Source organism: Melanotaenia boesemani, chromosome 1 (assembly GCF_017639745.1).
Source record: "Melanotaenia boesemani isolate fMelBoe1 chromosome 1, fMelBoe1.pri, whole genome shotgun sequence".
Lineage (NCBI taxonomy): Eukaryota > Metazoa > Chordata > Actinopteri > Atheriniformes > Melanotaeniidae > Melanotaenia > Melanotaenia boesemani.
Genome location: NC_055682.1, coordinates 19,768,801 through 19,780,738, shown reverse-complemented (window position 1 = coordinate 19,780,738; position 11,938 = coordinate 19,768,801). Strand labels below are relative to the sequence as shown.

At 36.3% G+C, this 11,938-nt stretch overlaps 1 protein-coding gene across 2 annotated transcripts in view; it reads right to left on the bottom strand.

The window, feature by feature from the left end:
* Nucleotides 1–690: 690 nt before the first annotated feature.
* Nucleotides 691–11,938, bottom strand: part of tub (TUB bipartite transcription factor) — a 59,679-nt gene continuing 48,431 nt past the window's right edge. For both annotated transcript variants that reach the window (XM_041993085.1, XM_041993092.1), the window contains exons 6-12: nt 11,462–11,583; nt 9,625–9,816; nt 9,318–9,430; nt 5,820–5,934; nt 4,704–4,802; nt 4,405–4,576; nt 691–2,572 (exon numbers count right to left, since the gene is read on the bottom strand). In XM_041993085.1, coding sequence (XP_041849019.1) covers nt 2,439–2,572; nt 4,405–4,576; nt 4,704–4,802; nt 5,820–5,934; nt 9,318–9,430; nt 9,625–9,816; nt 11,462–11,583 — 947 coding nt within the window. In that variant the 3' untranslated portion in view covers nt 691–2,438. The remainder of the gene's footprint in view (nt 2,573–4,404; nt 4,577–4,703; nt 4,803–5,819; nt 5,935–9,317; nt 9,431–9,624; nt 9,817–11,461; nt 11,584–11,938) is intronic.

Sequence of the window (11,938 nt, the reverse complement as noted above, 5' to 3'; positions counted from 1 at the left end):
AGCATTCTTCTTATTGGATGATCAAAAACAGACATATTAGATGCATTCATCTTAGTCTAAGGAGGAAAAAACACATTGCTACGATGGTGAGATCAATCAGCAGCCTCCACGTTGGGGGTTCTCTGTCTGATGAAACAAAGATGCAAAGCAGAAAACAATAACATCAAAATCAAAGTGAGCAAGAAAAGAAAAGCCACAACAAATCAAGCAAAATGCAGCTTTGACCGCAGGATTTGACACTTCTGTTTCTAATCCATTATCGTCATCCAACCATTTGTGCAGTGCTGGAACTGCCTCATGGAAGGAATGCCAGTGCACTGTTTAACAATGGATCATCTGTCATTACACCCTGTTGTTCCAGAAGAATCAACCAGCTGTTCATAGGCACCATATTTTCAGAGGACTGCAACCTGTTTTATTTATGTTCTAGTAAAAACCCACCTCACAAAAAAAAGCAGAGTAAAGCTTCTCCATTTTTAATAAAATCGTCTCTCTCATATTCATCATGAAGGCCTCAATGCTCCTCAAAAGAGGACTGGCTTTGTTAAAAATAACTAGAGGAACTCAAAATTTAATTGTTAAAAATATGGTTTGTTACCTTGTTTTAAAAGAGTAGAAATCTATCAGTTCCTTTTCCACATGATTTCAGAGTTCAAGTTGTATCTCTTTTCTTAAGAACTCAAAATACAGTTTGACTTATTGTAAGTTTATTTTCCCATGAGCAAAGGACTGTGTTTATACCACCACAGTAAACTGTACACCATTTACTGTACATTACGATGACAGCACTGAAAACAAAACATGAAAGAACCTTTGGTTCCTGGACACATGTATGAAAAGCAGACTTTACAGCAAGAGTATCAACAATTTTGAAATAGAAATTTAAAATAGAACACAGTAGAGTACAAGAATAGCACATTTCATAAAGATTTCCTCATAACCCACAGTAATAATAGCAGTATCAGAGATTGTTCTTTGCTGTCATTTAGCATTTTTTAATGGCCATAAAATACAAAATCTATCATATATTTGAGAAAGGATCCTTTCCCATAAGAAGCAAGAGGAATAATATTTTGAGTAAAAATGTGAACAGCATGTGATATAGAGACTTACTGCCAGTTAGATGAGAAATGTTCCAACCTTTACTGCAGTGGAGCTTCAAGTTAATTAAAGATGTAAAACAGGAGATGAAATATGTGTTTAAGCTGTGGTGGATTCACACTTTATGTTTGTTGGCAGTAAGTTAATTGGTACATTTTGTTCCAAGTAGACATTGGAGGATATGAGCACAAAATTCAGCCTGATGGCCTCAAATAGCTGCTGTATTTGCTGCCTGTACTACAGAACAGCATAAATAAATACCAAACTCTTCAGTGTACTGTTGTGTACATCCTACATGTAATTACTGTGCATGGACAATAGCTGGAATGTTGTCCTATGATGCACACTTTGGAATATTTTGTCCCACAAGTTTAGCAAACCTAGGTATGCAATTACTCCCAATCAACTTTGCCTTAGACAACTAAATTCAGAGAAAGGGAGGACAGCAAAGAAGCAGAAAGACCAATTCAAGCTCAGCTCATTTTATGGCCAAAGTTTAACACTGGAATTAGTCTTCAAAGGCACAATAAAGTATATACAGCTGTATCTCTTCCTTCACAGACTTTAAAGTAAAGTGCACCATCATCCCATACATTCACATGTGACACAATATTGTTTATGGTACACAGCACTGTGTGACATGCCTTTGCCCTTTTCATGTCTGAGTCTCTAACTGATTAATGTGGGGACAAGGGATTTTCTGGCAATGATAATTACTGGTTATGTTTGCAGCTCCATAGAGCCAATACTGATTGTTGCAAAATATAGCAGAAAAATTCCCCATGTAAAAAAAAAAGAAAAAAAAGAAAAAAACAAGTAAATTACTAAATAAATATATATTATGATGTGCATATCATTTTTGATTTACTATTCAAGCAGCTATTCATGCACGATGAAGTGTGTGACATTGTGTTCTGATGTGACAGACAACATAAAATACAGTCTACTCTTAAAACTTACTGATGTGTAACTGTTAGTTATAATTTACAGATAAGGAAATGTTAAATTTCTAGATCTACTACATAAAGGAACAGTGTTTAATAATGCCATAACAGTACAAAAGTTACCACAACAAATTAGGTTGATTTTGAAAGTGGATTACTCTTTGTGCTTGTTTTCTTCCACTGACCAAGACCATCCTGAGATCACCCCCCTCCCACACCCCACCCATTCTACCACCCCACACTTACTCAGACACACACATACATGTAAAATTTGAGGCCCACGAAGCCTTTTGGAGTATGCAGAGCTTCCGGTGAACTGGGTGATTTGGAGATCTCAAACCAGCCCCAGGGATTCATTAACAGCCCTTGAGGACAGATGGACCTGACTGGGGTCTATTCACAGGCCAGCTTGCTGTCAAAGCTGGAGAGGGCAATGGCAAAGGCTTGCAGGGCACACATTGGGTAGTTATAGTCCATGGTGAAAACATCCTCTGCCACACGACCAAACTGCATCACGATGTAGTCAGCTGTAGGGAAAATAAAAATGGAAACAATTTTTCATAAGCTACCTAAAATATCTGCTTTAATCTGCTTTGTGTGTATATATGCATGTTTGTGCGTGCAACCGTATGAAAGACTTACTTTTTTCTTTTTTTTTATGTAGTCTGTTTTGATGTGTGCAAAGGCTTGTTTTGTTTTTAATATGCATAAAATGATTTTTCATGTAAAGCACTTTGTGTTGCCCCAGCATGGAAAGTGCTTTATAAATAAAGTTTGATTTGATTTGATTTAAAAATTGTTACTCTTGGAATTAAGGATATTACAGAACATATATTTCAACACCAATATTTTTATTTGCACGCTACAGAAAACAATCATTATCTTGTCCTAACTTAGCAGTGTTAATTCTGTTATGAAAAGACAAACCCTTTAGCTTCTCCTAAAACTATCTGGGCCATTACGTTTTGCTGGGATTTAGGTTATACTTATTAGTCTCAGTTAAGGTATGGCCATGATGGTTGTTTTGCATTCACACTAAAGAAGCAATTTGAGAACTGATGAACATAAAGCAGATAACACATGCAGCCTCCACCCCGAGCATTTTAGCAGTGCTGGTCATCAACAGTTTTAGCAAAGCTAGCTGAGCTCATGCTACCTCTGCCATCAAAGTGACAAACGTAACTGGTTGCTAAAGTTAGACTGATGTCAAAAACTTTGAACACACTGATTTGCATTTTGTTAGCCTCATACCATAACTGTCATATTTTAGACAAAATGTGATTTCCGCCTAATTCTACTCTCCTAACACTGATGATTCACTGTGCATACCTGCCAAAAAAAAAAAAAAAAAATTTTTAAATATGGCTTAGACAATTATGCTATCTGGCTAGTAATTTGCAGAAAAAATGTTTGTGGAACAACTTCACCCATGAACATCAACTCTTCCATGGAAAAGATAGCTAATGCTGCAGCAATGCTTATCACTAGAAATATGCAACCATGTTTTGTTGAATAAAACAAAGGATTTCAGATTATGTTTGATCTGTAACAGCCCCACAAAAGTGTGCTTCATGTATGCATTTTAGGCAGCCTATTGCATCTTCCTTGTGCAAAGGACCTTAGGCCCCACTTCATATCTGTATCTGTATGAATATTTCCTGTCAGAATTCCAGTCTTACCTTATTTGTAGCTGGTGAGTTGCTTTTAGCTGCAATAATTCAATTTCAATTTATCACGACTCTCTGTTTATACAAGATGGCTTACTCTTGTCTAGAGTGCATACCACAATGTGTCTATTTTTTCTATAAATGACATTTCAAATACCAAGTAAATGGGAGCAAGCACAGAGTCTGATAATAAATAAATACATAAATAAATAAATAAATAACCACTCTAATGATGCTCTAGATCAAGGAATAATTATTTATCAAGGGTTTTAGTGCATGGAAAGACTGGTTATGTTGGCCTTGTTCTGTAGCACACTCATGTTAACAATTTCTAGTGTTTGAGACTTATGTGGCTTTCCCTTCTTCCTTAATCAAAATGTCTCTCACGTCTCTGTTTTCAGTTGAGAAGAGGTGTGCTACAAAATTCTTTAAAATGAATATCACACTAGTTGGCACTTTGATGTGTGCTGACTTCAAAGAGTGCACTATTGTGAGTGTGGGTAATGCTTCACAGAAATATCTGGTTCTATACTGACCATCAGACATCAGATAAAACAGCCATTAGGGAAAGCGGTTTTATAAATGAATGGGCACACCTTGCATCTTCTCATACATATACCTTACAGTTTTACTCCCTATTATTAAACTTGATTAAAAAAAAAAAAAAAACATTTTAAAGGTATGAAACTCACGGTCATTGTCATGAATAATTTGAAAATTTTTAACAGAAGCCTGAGTGACTCTGCCATGGAAGTTGAGCACATAGGATTGCGTGTCATCGTTCCACACGGGCGTCTTGTTGTGCAGTTCAATCACACTCTCTGTGTTCTTGTTCTGCCACTTGGCCAGCAGTGACTCATGGTCCTGTAATGAAGAAGAATGGAATAGTTCTGAACGTGGACATCACAGTTATCAGACAAACAATGTAAGTATTAAAGGATGATGTATTAGTCAGCAGGATGTGGCTTCAGAGAATTGAGGTAACACATACGTTCCGTGGGCGAATAGACACTCGTTCATGGTCCATGTTCATTCCAGGAATGATGACACTCATTTTGCGAGGTCCTTTGAATCCTAAGACATTGGTTTCCTCAATTAAAAAAAGATGATAGAGTTATGATGATGCACTGAATGCATGTTCAGACAACAAAGCACAATACTTCAAATATTGAAGTAAATCAATGTAGAAAACAAAATGCACAGAGATAATTTACAGATTTGTCACTAAGAATTAAACACTGGAGCTTAAGAAATACTGTATGTTCTTTACTGAGCTAACAGCTAAATGTGTGGGTGCCAAAATCCCCTGCAATATTCTCCTGTTGGTATTCACACTTGTTGTGAGTTGCTGGGTGGATTGGATGATTGAACTCTCCCACTTTCTCACTATTCCTTTTATAGTTCCAACCTGGAACTGCCTCCACATGCTGATCACCAGCCTGGTCACATTTTACTATTCCATTCACTTTTATGCATACCAATCTTCAACCAGGAGTTGTTGAAGGTAAACCGTTGTGTTTGCGTTGGCCGCTCTGGCATGCATGTCCAAGCTGATCCAGCAAGTGTTCAGTTGGGTTAGGTTTAGGCTCACATCAGGCCATTCCATCCTCTCAACCCTCAAATTCTGGATATTATATCATCACTGGCTCCAGAATTTCATTCTGATATCTGTCTATCAAAAAGATGTCAGTCAGGTGCCAGTACTACATGTGTTACTGACACATACCTGGCAACACTTGAATTTAAAGACAAGAGTGAATACCAACAGGAAAATATTGCAAGGGATTTTGGCACATTTTTGTGAGGCACTACCTACATGTTTAACTGTTGCTCCTTCCACAGAAGCACGCACTTTACAAGTTATATCTTGTAAAGGTGACTAATCAGGCTTTCCATCTATGTAATAATAACACAACACCAATTGGTATTATTGAAGAGAAGAAATAATAAATCATACTATTCTACTGCAGTCATACTATTGATTACACCATGACTGAGATCAGAGTCTCAGGTCGATGCATAAATCTCAACATGAAACTGAACATTTCAAAGAGCAGCTGATACGTTGACCTGGATGTCGTATTCTTAGTTGTGCATTTTAACTTACATAACAAATGGCTGCTAACTCTTGACGCAGATTACTAGCTTCGAGGCTTGTGGTGCTTTTCATGGGGTTCTGACCACTGTCATATACGGTGAACTTGGTTCCCATGAGGTTTGACCTGCAACAAAAGCATTACAAACTTAAGAGTGTGATTCATGGTCTGTTTAGAGTCTGTGTGTCTGAATTAAAATAATAATAAAAAAACAAAAAACAAAAGCAGCATATTATTAAATGACACCAGTTTATTTTACAGATTGTTTTAGTGTTATGATCTGGGTTTCATGTTCATTATGTCTTCATGTATTTTGAATTTAAATGTGTGTTTCCTTGTGCTCTCCTGTTACTTTGCTTTTATTTGACTCCTATATTAGCTGATATCCTGGACCTATGCTTAATTAGTTGATTACCCCTGTCAAGTATTTAAGCTTCCAAGTTTGCTATACCTCTGCCATTTCATCATAGTTACTGAATATGTGTGTTTAATCTTCCTTGTCATATTTAGTTCCCTGCTGCAGGTCTGGTTTTGGGATCCTGCTTCATCCTTCTGCTTCCTCCACCTGTCAACCAATCATTTCAGTGTTTGCCTTACTCAAACTTACACATATCATGTAATATATGGCAGCATTCCCATGACATGATGATGAACTCAACCTGGTCAGATTTTCTCAACCTAGCCATGCAGCTTTTACACCTAATCCTAATCAAATACGCAACTCTAACTATTCAATTACTAAAAAAAAGAAGAAAAAAATTGTGCTTTTGTATAATAGTCTGCAGAATAATCTCCCCTGGCCATCCCCCCTATTTTCAATTTTTCATCCTACTGTGTTTTTTGTTTTTGTGTATTTTGTATACTATCTATCTATCTATCTATCTATCTATCTATCTATCTATCTATCTATCTATCTATCTATCTATCTATCTATCTATCTATCTATCTATCTATCTATCTATCTATCTATCTATCTATCTATCTATGTATTTGGTTGGTGTCTGTCTGTCTTTCTGTTAGCAGCATAACTCAAAAACTTATGGATGGATTTTTTGATGGAGAGATATTTTTGCCATTAGAACTTCTAACTTAAAAAATAATGGCCACAATCATTGCCAAAAAAAAGAAAAAATTACCATGGCTTGGCGGAGGTCTGTGCTCTATGAGTGCCTCTACCTATGTTAAACCACTTATTGATTAGGCACTGTGTCTGACCCATTATGTTAAAGTCTGGGGAAGTACTTGTAAAGCAAAGTATTTACAGAGACATCAAATCCATTAAATATTCAGCTGATGTTTTTAAAGTTTTTTGAATACTGTATTTCACAAATTATGTATAAATCACATTAGAACGCACTGCCATATAATATTCTTTCGTAAAAAAAATGAGTCAATATAATTTTAAAGGAACAAAGATTTTCATTAAACCCAGATTTAGAATTCAACTGAAGGAACAATGTTTCTCTAAAAGCAAGTAGTTAATTGAATAATCTGGACAAAGATGTTAAAGAGGCTAAATCAAACCATATCTTCAAAAAGATGATTTATGTTAATTTGGTAAACAAGTATACATATTTGTTAAGTGTTTTCTGTTTTGTTGTTAAGGGTTAAAATGAAGAGTGCTGTGCCACTTAAATCAGAGTCTATATTAGACTTATTTTATTTAAACTTTTTTGATTGTGTATTTTTTTTTATACTAAATAGAAATAATCGATCGAAGTAGCATTATCTCCATGACTCCCGCACAAGCCCGCTTATTATGTTCATTATAAGGGTATTACAAAGTACGCAATTTAGTCTTTATGTAGTTTACTGTACCTTTAACTTTTTTTTCTTATTGCATATCTTGTTTTGGTGCATTTGCATTGTTCTCTGGAAAGTACTTTGAACCATCTTGTTGAAGTTTGCATTGTAAATAAATTTATCTTGCCAAACAGATCCAATATGAAAATATACTAGCCTTAAATTTTAACTTGCAGCATTTAAATCAGAATCAGTAATTCAGGCAGGTGAGACTAACACATTCAACCAAAAGACCTTTCTGCCCATGCTCTGTTTTTACTCCTGAGGGATGGGTTCCATACCACAGAGCAAGGCAAAAGGCAAAGGGCTAAAGCTTTCCCTCTAAGTGACTTATACTGGGTGACCCTGGACGAATGGCAGTGTTGTTTACAGTGTACAGTAAAAGCATTGCAACAATGACACAAGGCTTTACACCTCATCTCTTTCTGTTCACAGTACTGAAAAGCGGATAAGCTTTAACATGTTATTGCTACACTGCACAAGAAGCTCCTTTATAGCATCCATAGTTACGGGTATTGGGACTGCTTCAATTTTCACAGGACCTGGTGGTGGCATTTGTATGTTTAAACCACACTAAAATGCTGCATGAATGAGATAATAGCAACCCAGTCATCAGAAAAAGAAAATGATGACATTTCTGCAAACAGTAATACACACAATCTAATGATCTCACTCCTTATTTGTCTGGTGCTTTTTAGGGACATAACTGGCTGTAAAAGGCTATTTTTCTCTTTCCTAAAGCTACACAAGTCACTTTAGAGCCTAAAGAAAAAAAATTAAAAAGCAGCTCCTAAAATTAAATATCAAAATACCCACCACCCTCCCTCCAACCTTAAAGTGCTGTCTTTGTTCTTGAATGATAATGCTGCTGGTTCAAAACTATGCTAATTGATCCGAAACATTGAGATTATATTAGTTTGTGGTTTGTAGCAGCAAAGAATAGAAAGTTTTCACTCCTCAGGATTTAATTAAATGAACACTAATACAACAGAATTTTTGTTTTTAAAATTTTAGCAATGCTAACACTGCAATTTAACAATTTTAGCTATTCAAATTGCAAAGCTTAGTCACACCCATTTTAAGGCAATAAACAAAATCAGCTTAAAATATATAGTCATAAACAATGCAAACACTGTGCCAAACATTAACATTAGTGCTTTACTTGTAAGTGTGCATCAAAGGTAGACAGCTCTGTTTTGCAGTGGTGTTTCTAATCAACAGCTGTCTGTATAACTCTTTTAGAAGCTGTACCTCATTTAGGCCAATCCCCTCAAGGACTCTTGAGAAGCCTGAGATGAAAGGTCACTGTTCATTTAAATTTAGATCTCCATCATTCAAACAGATTTGTGACTGCAAAGATTAAAGCAGCACATCGACCACTGGTCAGGCCAGCGCTGAAGATTAAAAGGCTCCGCAGAGCCATGTTTGATTACACTGCAGAGGTATTTCCATGGAGCTGCGGACACTGTACTGAAGCTGTCTCTAAAGATTATCTCACCACCCACTTTCTAACATTTTTTTTTGTAATAGCTGTAAATGAGTGATGAATTATAAAGGGTTTATATACTGATTTGAAAAATAAATTTCTCTAAATTATGACTGGCAACATTTCAAAAAGTAAAAAAAAAAAAAAACTAAACAAATGCAAGTAATTTCTACTACACACTGACAAATATTCCATCTATAACAAGATATTAATGGTTTACCTAAGTTTTCCAATGAAACTCTCTCCACCACGAGAAAGATCAGTGGGATCAATGGAGATAAGGTAATTTGAAGTTTTACTCTTTTTCCTCTTTCTTCCAGCTAACAGGAACACCTGCAACAAGCCAAACACCAAATCAATACATTTTAAGCTTCAACAGTTTATGTCAATCAAGTCATATCGATGCGCACAGTTCAAAACAAAAATCTGTACCCTATCCCTGAAATCTTGGATTTTACACACAGCATTCAAACACACTGATAGACGTTCTTTATGAAATGTCTGTCAGCACTGTAGATAACTCTCACCTTCTTGCCATCTTCCCTCTCGAGGTGAAGATAATACGTGGGGTACATCCCTCTGTCCATGCCTTTTTTGTCCCTGGTGATTCTGCACTTCACTCTGACCCCCTGCGGCGCAGGTCGTAGTGAAAACTCCTCCAGATCGTCAACTTCGATGGCAGGTTCATTGACTGGTGGTGTGGTTGCTGAAGCTACCTCCTGCAGAGAGTAAACAGCTTACTGAAGGTGAGAAGGTGGACTGGTGAGTGATGTGTTAGAGCTGACTTTCGTTAAAATAGGGTAAATCATTGTAATGAGGCTGAAGATCAAACTGTCCGCTGGGACTTTGAATGAGCACACAGTCTCTAAAATAAGGACCTGCTGTAGAGAAGGAAGACTGACTAGACTGACTTAAAGGTGCAAAGAGAAAGTCTGGTTATTATAACAGAATGTGAAGAGATCTTTATGTTAATTGTAATTACAAAAAAAAAAACTATTTCAATAACAGTAGCAAATCGTATTCAAACCATCACATGGTAGTATTTTGATAAAAAGTACATTACCAGTCAAAAGTTCGGACATACTTCCCTATTGGATTTAATGGGAAGTGTGGGATTAAGTGTGGAAAAGCGTTTCTTTGATTTTCAAACATTATGTGTTTGCTCCACACAGTGACATAAGGCCTTTATTTCTGTATCCAAAGATATAAACACTGTACACAAGGTACACAATCATCACTGACAATGAAGGGCACTTAGTGTAAATTTAGATACCTGATATGACACTGTAGAAGAAGCCACTGTTCTCTAGATCAGCATCATTACATGGCTGTTGTTAGGGACACCTAAATACCTCACAGTACTACTGGAAAATGTATTGTGTTTCTCTGTTTCCCTGTTTTCTGTGTGTACACTGCATTGTTAGTACTTTTTTTTATCACAATGATTTTTAAAATAATGAAGATAATTATTTAGGCAGATATACATCATATGGAATTTTAGCTCTTGATTGTGTGCAGTTGTTGTTCTAACCTAAGAGAAAATCCTAAATAAGAAAACATTGCTTAGAGCAGGTACAATATGTCAAATTCCAGTCCTCAAGGTCTGCCGACCTACAGGTTTTAGATGTTTCTCTGCTCAAACACACCTGACTCAAATGAAATGGCTCTCCCCAACAGCTTATCAAGTTCTTCACAATTCTGTTCATGATACATTCATTTCAATTTGGCACGATGGAGAAGGGAAACATGTAAAAACCTGCAGGACAGTGGCCCTGGAATTGGACATTCTTAGCTCTAAATCGGAATGTTGGGTCTTAGGGAGAAGTTTCTTTATAGGACTGATTAGTGAATGTGGCCCTGTTTTTCCCCTAAACATCTGACTTGGATAAAGATCCAGTTTCATGATTATTTGTGCAGGAACTAGTTAATTACAAAAGTTTAATATTTTTAGCCGCTGCAAACTAAATACCATCACAAATGACACAGAGAAAAACAAAGCCTTTATTTTTGATCTGTCAAATTTGATAAACATTAAACCAGACGGCTTCAGAGCTTGTTGATTTAAGATAATCACTGTTGAATGGAGAAACACAAAACCATTGAACTGTATGAGAGTATTAGTATTACACTGTTATTTTACCACCGTTATACATACACCCCCCAAAAGCACTAAATTATTATCATATTAAACTCTAATTGTCTATTTTTCTACTTTGAGGCATGAAATTGTTTTGAGTCAAACTGAGCAACATAATTTCAACAGCATTTTCTCCGCTTATTATTCACGGGTAGAAGGCACTGGTCCTGGTTGCCGGGCAGACTGACATGCAGAGAGTGCAGATGTGTGCTGTGAATTAATTTTACCTTGCATGACTTCTTGCTGGTAGCAGAGCCGGGTCTTGTGTTGTTATTGAGCTGTGAAGAACTAGAGCTAATCTCATCTTCATCATCTTCTTCTTCATCAAAATTCATACTGCTGGATATACCTTCAGAGATAAAATAAAAACCAGAAAGAATTAATAACGGTCACTGCGTTTCTCCTGCTTTTAATTGGTCCGATGATGGAAATGTGGCCCACATACAGGACAACATTGAGAATTTCTTGCTACATGTTGGATATAAAATTAGCTTTACACTGGTCAAACTTGTGCAAAAACCATCTCTACAGTTTGAGAATTAAATGTAGCAAATGTTACCTCAGTTTCTATACCATAGGACTGTCTAATTTCTGGTGTCAATCTTCTAAAGTTGCCAGATATAATTTTCAGTGTATGACGTTTTTTGAATTAACCATCTATAACTCCATATGTTGGAGCACATGTAGGTGATAAAGTACTAATA